The following is a 15,075-nucleotide window of genomic DNA, read 5'->3' on the forward strand; positions in this document are numbered from 1 at the left end:
TCAGCAGGACACTCTTGTACAGGGAACAAGTCAGACACTGGTTGAAATTAAGGACTTTACACAAAACAATTATGATATATCTACACGTTTAGAAATGAGACACTTAGAGATGAGAAACATATTAACTGGTTATTATTTCCATATACCCAAAATCGGAGAGGTTAAGGCTCCAGGTTACACGAAGTCCTCTCGGAAAAAAGTTACCCTACCTTTCCAGTGCTTTAGAAAGTGCTTTTTGTAGATTAGTGGAGGCAGCTGGGAAAGGGAACTTCACAGCAATGCTTCTGCAGTAGTAGAAAATTGTGGTCAGATGGTCTCCTTTGGAAGAAGCTAAGATAGCCAACTGATTGTAAGGCTGACCTACAGGAGAAAGTTAAGATTCTAACGTAACCCAAGAACTGCAAAGTCTTCTATTAGAATATAAATAGTCAGTTTTAAAATATCAAATTAATAGTAGGGAGTATTTTATAAGGTAGACTCGTGACTACCTCATTACAAATGGGCACAATATGAAACAGCACACTTGGGCAATGATACTCTCGTGTGAAGATTGGACAGTCATATAATCTGGGTAGAGACCATTATATGATCAAATAAAGCTTCAGAAGGGCTAGGTAGTAAATATTTTTAGTGTTGCGGGCCAAAAGGTCTCTGTAACAACCATTCAACTCTACCACTGTGGTGTAAAAGCAGTCACAGACACAGTGTAGACCAGACTGTCACCCCTGATTTAGTCTCCTTCTAGAAATTAAAGGAATTTCAGGCTAGTCCCATGGAGCAGCGGTTAAAGCATTGTGTATGGAGAGCTGGATCTCACACAGCTGTCTGTGGTTCGAATCTCAGCCCTGCTGACTTGAGAAATATGCCAAGCACATGTGTACGAGTATCCTGATGGGATGGAGACATGGAGAAAAAAGGACTGTGGTGTAACAATGCTCCACTGGAGGTGTGGGGATGGAGGGGAGGCTATCTCTCTATCTCTCTATCTCTCTCTGGCCAAGTGCATACTCCTCCTGGCAAAATAAATAAATAAATAAATAAATAAATAAATTAGTTTTTTAATAAGAAAGGAATTTCAATGAGGCTTAACGAGAATGAGTCATCCTGCTAAACTTCTGCAATCTCTTTAATTCAAGAATGACTACTAATGCCTACTTTGGGGCCATCAATAGACCAATGTACTAGCTTTGAGGTACTAGATCATTGTTCAAGGTGGAAAATGATGGCATTAAGAGATAATTATTCTAAAAGCAATTATGGATGCCAGAGCGGTAGAAGCAATAAGAAAGTCTATTTATATTGCTTTACTGGTAATAAGAGTAGTCTCTACGTAAAAAACAAACGACACTATTTTCCAGTTACATGGAATACACAGTTAAGAGGAAAATATGCCACTCACTACAAAAACACATCTATTGCTCTCGAGAAAACTTGAAAGTTGAACCTTGATTTATTTGCCATATTGCAATGAAGAACAGAGTCAGAGTCAACCTCAAGTTGACAGTCCCACTCACCATTGGAGGGGACAAGCTGAGCTGCATGCCTGTAATAAGACTCTGCCTGGCTGGTCTGGTTTCTGTATCGAGCTGAGAAGAAAAAGATATTTTAGTATGGAAAAACAAAACAAAAAAACAGCAGGGCAGTATTTCCAAAACAGCTATAGTTCTAAATTCTAAAGATAATAAAGACATTAAAGTTATTTTAAGATCATTAAAGACAGAAAATACTTTAAAACAAATTAACTATAGGATTATGTGTGAAGTGTCCGGTCTTCCCTACGTGGACATTCAGCATGGAACCAATGTGAAAGCTTACCTAGCCCCCACTTTCAGGTCCTCCAGTGTCATGCACCACCAGCTCCCACTATGGACTATGCTGGTGACCTGGAGCCGGCCCACAAGAAGGGGTGAGTTATATGGCACTTAAAAACAAAACAAAACAAAAAACACTATACAATATGATCTGAAAATTATGTATTTCTTCAATATCTTATAAAGTGATTTTGAAAAATGTCTCATACCTATTGCAATACTAAGTATGTGTGTGCAGAGAATACATTTAAAGCAAAACAACCTAAACACACTCACTGAGTCGCCCTGCAGCACTCACTGCTTACTGTGATGTGACCCCCTTCACGGAGTCACTGATTTATGGCATTAAGAAACATTCTCACATCTTCCAACTTAAAAGCAGTAATGTTCTTCATTCCTTGTTATTTGAGGACAAACGAAACATAATCCTATAGTTAATTTGTTTTATAACCTTTTTAGCTCACCTTAAAGGAATGAACAAGAATAAGTAAGTTATATAATGTTTCAGATAAAATACATATAAAGGAAAACACACATTTTAAAAAGAAGCAAAAGTTAAAATGAACTTTTAGTGCACTGGTAGGTAGACGGCAATCTAGTTTAGGAAGGAGTGATTTACAAAACCCATTTATTCCAAAGGATACAGACTTTAATTTAGGAAATATTACAGCATCACTCTGAAAAATTTACGACTGATTACTCTTTGCTGTTTATTATTTGCCTACACTTGCATACATCTTAAGATAAAAGTTATTTCCTTCAAGACTCTTTACCAATCCCCAAAACACTGAGAAATCCTAATTTCCTTAAAACACATTTTTGTTTCCTCTATGACAATCTCAATTGTGTGTGCATGCTCAGTTTAAAGGAAAAGGAGTTCTCTGACTCCTTCAAAGAAAAGGGCGAATTTATCAACAATTCCTTCACACCAAAGGCTCACCAATGTCTCCAAGGTGGACGAGGCAGTGCTGGCAGATATAGGAACAGGAGCTAGACTGTGGCTTCACTATGGCGCTGGTATGCGTCTGTTTATTGCTGATAATTCCCAACTGGGAAGACTTCACACGGCATGGTAAATCTACATTAAACACTGTACACAGTTCTTGTAATAACTAAAAGGAAAAAAATGAGCAAGATTTAGTACTAAGCCAGAACTGGGAAGTCGGAAGTGTTCTAATTGTAAAGTCCATATGCTATAAGATATGTATCTAATATCACATACTGCTGAGACCTGAATAAGAACCATATGAAAATGTGGTAATTTTTCATAGTTAACCAGTATCATTAATTATTATTTTCATTCTCGAGTATCAGAGTAATCTAGAATGAGCATTTATATAGGATGACCCTGATATATTTTACTTGGCAACATTTTTAAGATTATTTACCTAAACAGGGTTTGCACACACATTCACCAAGCAAAGAAAAGCAAAAAATATGTGAAATTAATTATCTATTTCTCTCAAAAACACACAAAACCCTTTAAAGATTAGTGGGTTTCAAATGACTTAAATGCAAGCCCAGGTGGTTGTCAGCCTTCAGGCATTTCCTGAGATTTCTTAAGCTGTTCTCCAATGCTTTGTATACCAACAGATGCCACAGTAGTACAGACCTTATTAAGACTATCCATTCTTTTTAATTTTTTGGAGAGGTTTTTGCTATAGGGCGCATACGCTTGCCAGAAAGACAGACAGACTGAAAGTGAGAAATCACCCCCCATGGGGGATGGCCATGCCTCAATCCCTTCTCCTCCTTTCTCCTCTTGGGATCTTGGGCACACACGCACATGTGCCTGGCGTGAGTTTAAGCCACCAGGTCCAGGACTTGAACCGCGGTCGACTACGTGGGAGTCCAGCAACATAGCCATCATGATAACTGCTGGTCCCATTCTGGCCCTCTCTTTCTCCCCTTAAGTAGGAGGGAGCTCTTCCTCTTACGCAGCTAACTTCTCTGCCGTACATGCCTCTTACTCCATTCTTTTGTCTCCTGGCTGTCACTGCCCTCATTCTTGCATCTACTTTCAACCTCCCATGCTTCCTTGCTATGACGTATAAACATTGAGTATCTCCCACAGAAAACAAGAACAAAAAGTAAAACAGAACCAAAAACATTCTTCCTTGACATAAAATTTCTTTTTAATAATCTCCTAATGGCTCTTCCTCTTTTCGATCAAACTCCTTCAAGAGTCTACTCTTTCTGTCTCTGTTTTCTCAACTTCTATTTGCTCCTTGATCATTATGACCTGGCTTTCACATAACCCTCTCACCTCCTGCCCCCACCACCTACTACTACCTGTCTCTGAAACAGCTGTCAATCTAACAACGAGTTACCTACTAGCCAAGTACAGTGAACACTTTTCAGTCATCAACTTTCTTAATAAAGATTTATTTAATTTTATCTATTATTATTATTTAATTTGCTACAGGGCACATGAACTCACCAGAGAGAGAGAGTGTGAGAAAGCAAGCCGCCAGGTCTGGGACTTTGAGTCGGCCATGTGGGAGTCCAGCTCCTTAACCACCATGCCACCTGCTAGCTCCTTGGGTCATTACCTTATTGAGTCTCTGCTACATTTAAAACAGCTGATCTTATGGTTGAGCACTGAGCTTTTCTAGGCCTCTGTAGCTCTCCAACTACTCCTTTTCAGTTTCCTTCATCCAAGGGCTTTTCTCCTATCTTGATCACCAAGAGTTTAATTCTTGACACAAACATAGTTTTTCACATTCTATTCTCATTTATTCAAATATTTACTTAAAAGTACAGTCATTCAAGTATTATTATATTTATCCAAATATTTGGTTACTCTATGGTAAGCAACAGATACAAGATAAATAAGAAAATCTGTGTCCTTAAAGAGCTTGCATCCAAATGGGCAAGTCACGTATAAAAAGAGGAGAGATGAAAGAGAGGCACAGAAAGGGGGATGAAGAGAAAAGTGGCAGGGGGTGGGGAGAAAATGATACACTGCATAAGCCAACAAGAATATTCTACATGGGTAGTAAGCTTCATTCCCTAATTTCTTGACACCACTTGTCTTACTTTATTCTCTGACAAACTAGCAGCAACACAATATATATAGGTATAAAGCTCCATTTTTCAGATGAGGATGTGAAAGCAACAGAAATATCAAATGATTTGACTACGGTTACAGATTTAGAAATGCCTTGATTCTGTCCCCACTCTTCCAAACACGTACAGAATTCAGAACCTGAAGTAAGACACCCTAAGGACTTGACTCAGAAGGATTTAAGATGAGCCATTTTTTCCCTAAAGTGAAAACCACCTCCACATCTGAATATAAATTCTGTGTACCATTTCTTATGACACCCAGGAATTATCTACTTCATCTTCACTTGTACCTGGACATTTCTTATGGGAAGAAAGAAGAAACTTACTGACATAAAATTGGACAAACAAGCTGATGTCCAGACTTCTTTTTTTTTGGAGAGGTTTTTGCTATAGGGCACGTGCGCTCGCCAGACAGAGAGAGAGAGACAGAGAGACAGGAAGCAGGAAATCACCCCCCAGGGGGGCATGGTTATGCCACAATCCCTTCTCCTCCATTTTCCTCTTGGGATCTTGGGCACGCACGCACACGCGCCCGGAGTGAGATTTAAGCCACCAGGTCCAGGACTCAAACCGCGGTCGACTACGTGGAAATCCAGCGACATAGCCATTATGCTAACTGCTGGTTCCAGATGTCCAGACTTCTTAAAGCCAAGAAAAAGAAAAGACATGAAGTACAGAAAAGGAACAAACAATAAAAACAAAACAAAATAAATTTTTTTTAAAAAAGCAAAAAACAAACAACTGTGAGAGGTGACAGAAAGAAATAGAGGATACAGAATGGAGTTCTGGACTTAGACTGGAAAACTAGGCAAGTTTGAACATCTAACAAGAAGAACGATCACAGTGTATCAAACATGGCTGGGACATCATGTAGAGTGAGTATCTTGAAATAAAATTTCTACCTGATTCAGAAGTTCTAGGTCGAGCTATTACACAGTAAAGCTCCTGCTGGCTCAAGGATTCTGGGAAAAAACTCTATTTGGCTCAGAGGCAATAAAAAGGTAGAACTAAGGAAGAGGAACGGATGCTTCATAAGCTGAATAAAACTGTATTTGGTAATTACTCTGTGAAAACTATATCCTACCTACTTTTTTTTTTTTTTTTGGAGAGATTTTCACTGTAGGGCGCGTGCGCTTGCCAGACAGACAGAGAGAGACATAGAGACAGAAAGCGAGAAATCACCCCCCAGGGGGGATGGGCACAGCCACATTCCCTTCTCCTCCATTCTCCTCTCGGGATCTTGGGCACGCACGCACACGCGCCCGGCGTGAGTTTTAAGCCACCGGGTCCGGGACACGAACCGCGGTCGACTACGTGGGAGTCCAGCGACATAGCCATTACCCTAACTGCTGGTTCCCTATCCTACCTACTTTTATATGGGTTGACCCTGATATTCTTTACTTAGCAGTGGTTTCCTACATCTAGATGGGGTACTGAGATAAGAAGTTAGTTACTTCATTACAGAGAAGTATTGACCAGGCAACATTCCCAAGACTATACACTGAATGATTAATACCTCATGTTCTTCCCAAACTCCAATCACAGGATTCTAAAACTGGAAATGGAATCTGAGCACTTGTCCACTCTACTCTTGACAGATCAGGAAGCTAAGTGTCACTGAGGTCAGTGACTTGCCTGAACGGCCACAGCACTACAGTAGAGCTAAGACAGTTTCTGAATTTCCATTCCAGTGATCTTCACACTATGCCACTTCTCTACACACCAACAAAGGATTGATTATGATGATGTAAAATATTACCTTTTATACCAATACAGAAATTTAATATAACGCTTCCTTTTGAGCTCCCATTGTTTTAGAAAACAAGACTGCTGCTTCATTCTATGGTGTTACCAGCAACACTCAGCAGAGTCAGTCACTGCCCTCTCCTTATTAAGATGACTTTTGAATTCCGAGGCACCTCTCTTCCCATTTCCTATTGCCAATGGTGGCTCCTCTTATGCTAAACCTGCTCCTATCTAGGTCAGGATTCTGTACTGTAATCATAAAACTTACTCTGGCCTTGACCTTTCCACTGGACTCCATGCTTATTTATCCTTTTTTTTTTTTAAGATTTATTTTAAATTTTATTTATTATCATTATTCTTCTATTTTGACCAGAGAGAGACAGACAGAGAGAAAGGGAGTATGAGAAAGGAAGCTGCCAGGTTCAGGACTTGAACTGTGGTCAGCCATGTGGGAGTCCAGAGCCTCAACCACGATGCCAACATGCCGGCCCCCTTACTGCCACTGGACATCGCTACCTAGAACTCAAACAACAGACAAAGTTGCCTTCCTCCTAGTGTTCCCTATCTCAGTAAACAGCAAAACCATTCAGTAACTGCTCAAGCTGATTACCAGAGGTTATACTTTGGATTCCATGGTCCAATTCGATTCATCAGAGGAAGTCCTACTGGCTATCCTTCAAAAGTCCAGCCATTCTTTATTTTCATTATTACAGGAGCATCCTAACATTCAGTCTTGATCCCAATTCCAGGGTAATCATTTAAAAATACAAACTTGATCATATTACTCCTTTGCTTATTCTCCAGTAGCTTGCAACTACACTAAGACTGAAATTCAAAACTGCAAGCCAGGTGGTGGGTCAGTGATAATGTGGCTGGACCCGCATGGGAAAGGTCGTGTGTCTGGTCCAGCGACTTCCCTGAGCATGTCAGGTATACAGGTATACCTACGATGGGGGCCAGCTGGGACTGCAGGTAGATGGCAGGATGAGGACTCTTGTGAATTCTTATCTCTGTAGGTCTCTCTCTCACGGAGGAAATAAATAAAATAAAATTCAAAATTCACTTAAGCCCATAAGGTCATCCAAAAATCTGAAATTAATCTATTTCCTCAACATGATGGCTAATTCTGTCCTGCATAACAAGAAACAGGTACAAAACATAACACCATAAACTATTGTGTTTTTCTTTTCTTTTTTGGTATAGGGTACATATGCTCTGAGAGAGAGAGAGAGAGAGAGAGAGAGAGAGGAAGCACCCACCCCCCCAGGGTGGAGGACCACACCACAATTCCTTCTCCATTATCCTCTTAGGATTTGGGGCAGGCACACATGTTCCCGGCATGCTTTTCAAGTGACTGGACTCAAACCGGCAGCCACCCATGTGGGATCCAGCTGCCTTAACCACTGAGCAACTGAAGGGCCCAAATTATTTTAATTGTCAAACCAAGAAAATGTAAAAATAAAAGTGAAAAGTCCTACTAATGCTGACATATGAAAAATCTAATTAACAAAGTGGGAGAAGGAAGTTTACTGGTGCTTATCTACAGCTGTTATAATTTATGAAATGTAACCAGTGCTTATGAAATGCAAATGATTATAAAAATCTCAAAAAACTAATTACAAAATTAAATTACCCATATATTTTCCTTTATGAAATCATTTTTGAAACATCTGAGTGATTCTATTATTCATCTGCTAATAAACTGCTTTTACAAATAACATGGCTCTATGATAATTCTTGCTTTACTTTCTTACAGATTTGTTTTGTTTTGATTTACCAGTGTCTACTTAAACTCTTGAAAATGTGTCATATGTATATCATATCATAAAAAAGATTAAGGATTTTTTTTTTTCAAGATGACAAACCAATGTGTATAATAGCTATTACAAAAAGGTACTGCAGGCCCAGCTGCAGTGGTGGGGGTGGTAGGGTACCACTGTGCTATATACTAAAGCCATTAACAGAAGGCACAGGGTTTGGATCCCAGGTTGCTCTGAACATACTGGGTGAGTAAACCAGGGCGGCTAGAAAGCTGGGGGTAAGACAGTAGTAAGACTCTGTTGGGATCTGTCCTTCCCTCTCCCTCCTCTATGAAAGGAAGAAACTTCAACACAGAGTGCCTGCTTTCCGTCTCCCTCCAACAGAGCCAGCTCCAACACTTCCCTCCTGCCCCCAGTATCAAATAATCCAACAGTAAAGAAAATGCTATATATACAAAAATGCTCATCAAAGTATTAAGTAATTAAACTTGTATTTATAAAGCATATACAAGACTGGACATACAGTGTCTGGATATAATAAAAAACATAAATATATAAAAAAGAATAAGAACACTGGAAGGATATATATTAAAGTGCCGATTTATCCTGAATGGGAAGGATTATTGAAAATCTTTTAGAAATTTGTACAATTTTCAAACTTCTGAAAACTAATAAGTATAATTTCTACAATGAGAAAATTAAAAAAAAAAAGTATCTGTTAAACTTATCTATCTTTTCATTTACACTGAGTATTTCCTTGAAGGTAGAGATTCTGGTTCATTCCCCACCCTCCACCACAAATCCTCAGCATCTAGTCCTACTCTCACACATACTAGGCTTTTGAAAAATGAACGCATCATTAACATCAGCTTTAAGGAGCAGTTAAGTCGCACGATAATCCTTTTCTCTCTAGAAGTACTTTCTCTCCAAAATATCAACTTTTACTGCTAAAAGGTGGCATAAATTTTAAAATAAATTTTGAAAAGAACCATATTTGAATTCTTTTAATGTTGAACTGCAAAAAATGCTTTAGTCTAAATAAAGCATAATCTCCATGATAGTTATCTGCTATGTTCCCCTACACAGATCAGATTCTTTCTTTCTTTCTTTTTTTTTTTTCCCTAGAGGGCACATGAGCCTGACACAGACAAAGAGACAGAGCAAGAGGAGAGGAAAAAGCACTATCCATAGGAAATGGTCACATGCAATCCCTTCTCTTCTTTCCTCCCTTGTGGGACTCAGGTAAGCAAGCACAGTGCTCCTATGTTTCTTAAGTCATCAGGTCAGAGACTTGAACTATGGTGGTCAGTCAAGTGGGATCCAGACACCTCAATCACCAGGAGCTGGCCCAGTTCTTTTTTCCTTCAAAGAACTGTTAAATTGGGACCAGCAGTTAGCGTAATGGCTATGTCACTGAACTCCCATGGAGTCGACTACAATTCGAGTCCTGGACCCGGTGGCTTAAACTCACGCCGGATGTGTGCACATGCATGATCAAGACCCTGAGAGGAGAAAGGAGGAGAAGGGATTGCAGCGTGGCCATCCCCCCTGGGGGATGATTTCTTGCTTTCTGTCTCTGTCTTTCTGGCAAGCGCACGCACCCTACAGCAAAAACCTCTCCAAAAAAAAAAAAAGAATCGGTAAAATCAAAATGAAGCCAAAATACTGGTAGCAATGGTCAATAAGTAGGAAAGGGAGAACCCGTCAAAGACTTCTTTTGGTGCAAGATGCTCAAAATTTTGTATTATTAATATCATATGGTGTATTTGTATATCTATGTGTACATATGAAATTTTTAAATAATTACATTACAAATGCCACTACAAAGGGATGAGGGATGAAATAAGAATATTCTAAAGGATTTTCCTACAGTAAAGAAAATTCCGAGGTCAGAAATAAAAATTTATTCATTTATCTTGCCTGACTTGGAAGTTATCTCAGGATGTAACCAAAGAAAAGTCTGTGAGTACAGCGAATAATATGCTTATTATTCAATGAGGAAAAGTTACTTTACTTCTTATGTTTAATAACATTAATAACATCCAGATATAATCCCATGTATAGGGACCAGAAGTTGACGTAATGGCTATGTCTCCGGATTCTCATGTAGTTTGACTGCAGTTTGAGCCCCGGAACCGGTGGCTTAAACTCACACCAGGCACATGTGCGTGCATGCCCAAGATCCCAAGAAAAGAATGGAGGAGAAGGGACTGTGGCATGGCCATCCCCCCTGGGGGGGATTTCTCACTTTCTCTCTCGTTCTGGCGAGTGCATACACGCTATAGCAAAAACTGCTACCCCCCCCCACCAAAAAAAAAGAATTCCACGTATATATACTAGAAATTCACTCGAGGGCCAGCTGGTTTGTGTGGAGGTTAAGGTGGCTGAATCCCACATGGCCAACTGCACAGTTTGAGTCCTGGACCTGGTGGCTTAAAAAACACTCTGGGCACATGCACATACATGTTCCAAAATACCAAAAGGAGAATGGAGAAAGGTCTGTGACATGGCCCTCCCTCCTAGGGGGTGGTTCTCACTTTCTCCCCCTTCTCTCTCCCTGGCTAGCATATGAGCCCTGTAGCAAATTAAAAGAGAAAGAAAGAAAGAAAAGCAATAAGAAATAAACTTGATATTACATGTTTTTACTATTTTTATCTGGTACAACATAGCTATGCCTTATATAATGACTATAGCCAGACCTATGAATTCACATTTGCTCTAACACTACTTGTGACAGACACTTTCCACTGTTTCTCTGTCTCTGCTTTCGTTAACCCTTTCATATTCCTACAGTCATACCTCCATCTTGTAAATCAAAACAAAAACCTTTTAAAGAGGAGAGCATTTATATTTTTAAAGTTCTTGTAAGAGCCAGCAGGTGGCATGGTGGTTAAGATGCTGGACTCGGGACCAGCAATAGGCATGATAATGGCTATGTCACTGGACTCCCATGTAGTCGACCATGGTTCGAGTCCTGGACCCGGTGGCTTAAACTCACGCTGGGTGCGTGTGCATGCGTGCCAAGATCCTGAGAGGAGAATGGAGGAGGAGAGATTGTGGTGTGGCCATTCCCCCAGGGGGTGATTTCTGTCTCAATGGCGAGCACATGCACCCTATAGCAAAAACCTCTCAAAAAAAAAAAAAAAGATACTAGACTCTCACATGGCTGATCATGGTTTGGTTTGAGTCCTGGACCTGGTGGCTTGCTTTCTTACTTTCTCTCTCTCTCTGGTCAAATTAAAAAAAAATGATGGGTACCCGCAGATGGCATAATGGTTATATTGCTGGACTCCCACATAGCTGACCGTGGTTCAAGTCCTAGACTCAGCAACTTGAAACTAATGCCAGGTGCGTGTGTGTGCGTATGTGTGTATGTGTTTGTGTGCCCAAAATCCCAAGAGGAGAATGAAGGCGAAAGGGTTGCAACATGATCATCCCCTCTCAGGGGTTATTTCTTGCTTTCTGTTTCTCTGTCTCACTCCATCTCTTCAGCAAGCACACACGCCCTACAATAAAATTTCCCTCCCCCACCAAAAAAATGATGATGAATAAAATTGAATAAAATAATTCTTTAAAAAAAGAAAGCCTTATGATAAACAATTTGGGACACTTCTAATCATCTGAGATTAAGGTAACCAACCCCTAAATGGCCTATAGAACAATTATACCAAGTACGTACATGAACAAAAAATGCAAGGAATAAAATATTTACCATTAACTACTAGGACAATTGGGATGCGATGCTGCACTCACCTGAGTATAGAAGCCACTAGCTGCCTCCAGGAACAGAGAAAGGTTTGCCTGAACTTCACTCCGATTCGGGTTTGCTCGATTCTTTGCCTGGCCTTGTAGTGTTGTGATCTGATTCTTAAAGGCATGGTTCCAGCTGAAAACAAAATGTAATTCTATTTGGTATAGCAGTGACTCACTGGGCAGACACTGGTCCCCCTGAGAACAAGAAAGAACTGTTTGTTATAATTATAACACACTAGACAGTAAACCTGCATTAATGTTATTCATTTATTTACAACTGACCATAGTAAACACTTACCAGATGTTCGAAAAACCAGACTGTAGCTTCTAATATTTTAGAGCTATTAGAGTTAGAGCCTATTTAGGAATCCCAATACAAAATCAGAACTACAGGGGGCAAAATCAATGTGAAAATAAGCTATTAACAAATTTCTATACAATGTGCCAAAAATAATTTATTGTACTCCATCGAATAACATGTTTAGGGGGGAAAAAAAAGCTTTGTAAATATTAGACCTTATCTCTTATTTCCTGAAGTTATTTCCCACAGCAGTCAGTCCCATTCCTACTTAACGGTTCTGTTTATTTGCTTGGGATAAAAATCTTCTATATAGAGTTTGAAATATAAATCATATTTCAATTTTGGCTATTTAAAATAAAAAATAAGGGACCAGCAGATAGTGTAATGGTTATGCTGTTGGACTTCCACACGGTCAACCATGGTTCAAGTCCTGGACCTGGCAGCTTAAAACTCACTCCAGGAGCATGTGTGTGCCCAAAATCCCAAGAGGAGAATGGAGGAAAAGGGACTGTGGCATGGCCATTCCCCCAGGGGGTGATTTCTCACTATTTGTCTCTCTATCTCTCCAGCAAGCATATGTGCCCTATAGCAAAAAGCTCTTAAAAAAAAAAAAAAAAGAAAAGAAACAATACATTGCTGAAATACAGTGTGCCTAAATCTATTATAAAATATCTTTCACTAATCAAGATATATAGAGAATCAATTCAAATTTAGTTATAGTGAGATACACAGTTTCTCTCTAGGAAATCACAGGGAAACGAACTAGAAGACATTACTGGGTTAATTAAAGAAAGCAAACACAGATAAAGGGCTTATTAACCACCTGGAAAGTCCCTAATTCTTGATCAAGGTCAATGTATGAGGTCTAGAACACTAGATTTCTCAGTGACTTAGGAACACAATCGCTGCTCCAGCATTTCGGATGACATCTTGTCCCTGACTCTAGTTATTACAGACATGAGCTGTGACTGATTTAGCTCTATTACTGGATTTCCTAAAAATATAAAGTATCTAGGAAAGGTATAGAAAGGTAAGAAAAACGAATCTCACTATAACTTAGGGTAATCAGCATTATTAGACAGAATATTTGTATTTAGTTGATATTTACATTTCTATCAGGTTAAATAAATGTCCCTGTTCCAATTTACAAGGCAAAGTCTTCCTTGGAAGGCATTTATTTACTCACTTGGGAATGTGGTTATCTGCATTTCACCCCTCATAAAAAGAACAAGTAGAATAGCCTAAATACACAAACTCTCTTTAGTTTTACTAGGGGAAAAAAAGAAATAGTGACTTATGTGATTAAGAAGAACTTTCCTTACAATGCAAATGTTTTCCTGTCAGAGAAATTTACAAAAATGACATTTACCAATGAAAGATTTTTCTAAAAGCCCACTTTTCAAATTTTCTTTAAAAAAAAAAAAAAAATCATGGCTTACAACAACTGGCGTAATGGCTATGTCGCTGGACTCTCATGTACTCAACAGCAGTTCAAGTCCCAGACCTGGGGCTTAAACTCACACCAGGCGCTTGTGTGTGTGTGTGATGCCCAAGATCCCAAGAAGAGAATGGAGGAGAAAGGACTGTGGAATGGCCATCCCCCCAGGGGGGTGATTTCTCGCTTTTGGTCTCTCTGTCTTTCTGGCGAGCGTACATGCCCTATAGCAAAAACCTCTCCAATAAATAATAAATAAATAAATCATGGCTTAAATTAGGACTGAATACAAAGAATCCAAACATTTTTAGTATTCATACACACAGACTTACACATACACACACATTTTTATATATTTTTGATATGCCCTGAGTTGTCCTAATGATCTAAGATTTAATTCTAAACATTTTTCCTCTTACCTCCAAAGACTGTATCTGAAATAATGCCAATGACCAGATATTTTGAAAAAAAAAAAAAAAAAAAAACACAAATATTAGGGCATCTTTCCATCGAAAAGCTAACTCTGATACAAGTTAAAAACCAAATAACCAAACTGTTTTAATGTCTTGGTGAGATTCTTGATCTTACAGGGGACATTCCAAATGATAATACTTACAGATCCTGTTCTACTTTCTTGTCTAAAGCGTACTCCAAATCTGTAACTAGCATTTTCTGGTACAGGTCCTGCAGAGCTTGCCTGGATGTCCAGACCTCAGCTGGACCCAGCTTAGAATCTGAGTAACAAAACAAAAACAACAGGAGATAAACAGTTAATTAAAACCACTATATCACACCCTCCCCTCCTTGCCTCTCCAATCACCAAAGCAAAGCCTGTTCTACATTTATTTTATTTCAGATTGCTACATACATTTTATACTATTAGGGTGGGGAAGGTCATGACATGCTTTTCTACAATGTGTTTTTCTATACAAAATGCATGACATTGCTGGAGACCCAATACTACTTTTCAAATGACTTCCACCTTTTGGTTAACAACTAAATCTGGTTTAAAATGTTTCATATTTTTCTTTTAGCTCTGAAATTATAAAAGAATGGCTCAATGGCTCACCTTGAGCCTTTGGTTTGAAACTTTACCTATTCATATCATAGGATGCCATATGGGCTGCCAAGGGGGTCTGTTTTCTCTCAGAACTGTATCTCTTTGTGTCCAAAGTAGCTTTCTCCTTTTTATTTTGAAGC

General features: G+C 39.2%; 1 protein-coding gene across 8 annotated transcripts in view; it reads right to left on the reverse strand.

Moving 5' to 3' along the window:
* Positions 1 to 15,075, reverse strand: part of SMG7 (SMG7 nonsense mediated mRNA decay factor) — a 94,744-nt gene that overhangs the window by 27,811 nt on the left and 51,858 nt on the right. For all 8 annotated transcript variants that reach the window (XM_006143875.3, XM_006143874.3, XM_006143876.3 and 5 more), the window contains exons 3-7: positions 14,492 to 14,609; positions 12,140 to 12,272; positions 2,752 to 2,923; positions 1,515 to 1,586; positions 210 to 360 (exon numbers count right to left, since the gene is read on the reverse strand). In XM_006143875.3, coding sequence (XP_006143937.1) covers positions 210 to 360; positions 1,515 to 1,586; positions 2,752 to 2,923; positions 12,140 to 12,272; positions 14,492 to 14,609 — 646 coding nt within the window. The remainder of the gene's footprint in view (positions 1 to 209; positions 361 to 1,514; positions 1,587 to 2,751; positions 2,924 to 12,139; positions 12,273 to 14,491; positions 14,610 to 15,075) is intronic.

The sequence above is a fragment of the Tupaia chinensis genome, unplaced genomic scaffold (genome assembly GCF_000334495.1).
Source record: "Tupaia chinensis unplaced genomic scaffold, TupChi_1.0 Scaffold000112_1, whole genome shotgun sequence".
NCBI classification, from domain to species: Eukaryota; Metazoa; Chordata; class Mammalia; order Scandentia; family Tupaiidae; genus Tupaia; species Tupaia belangeri.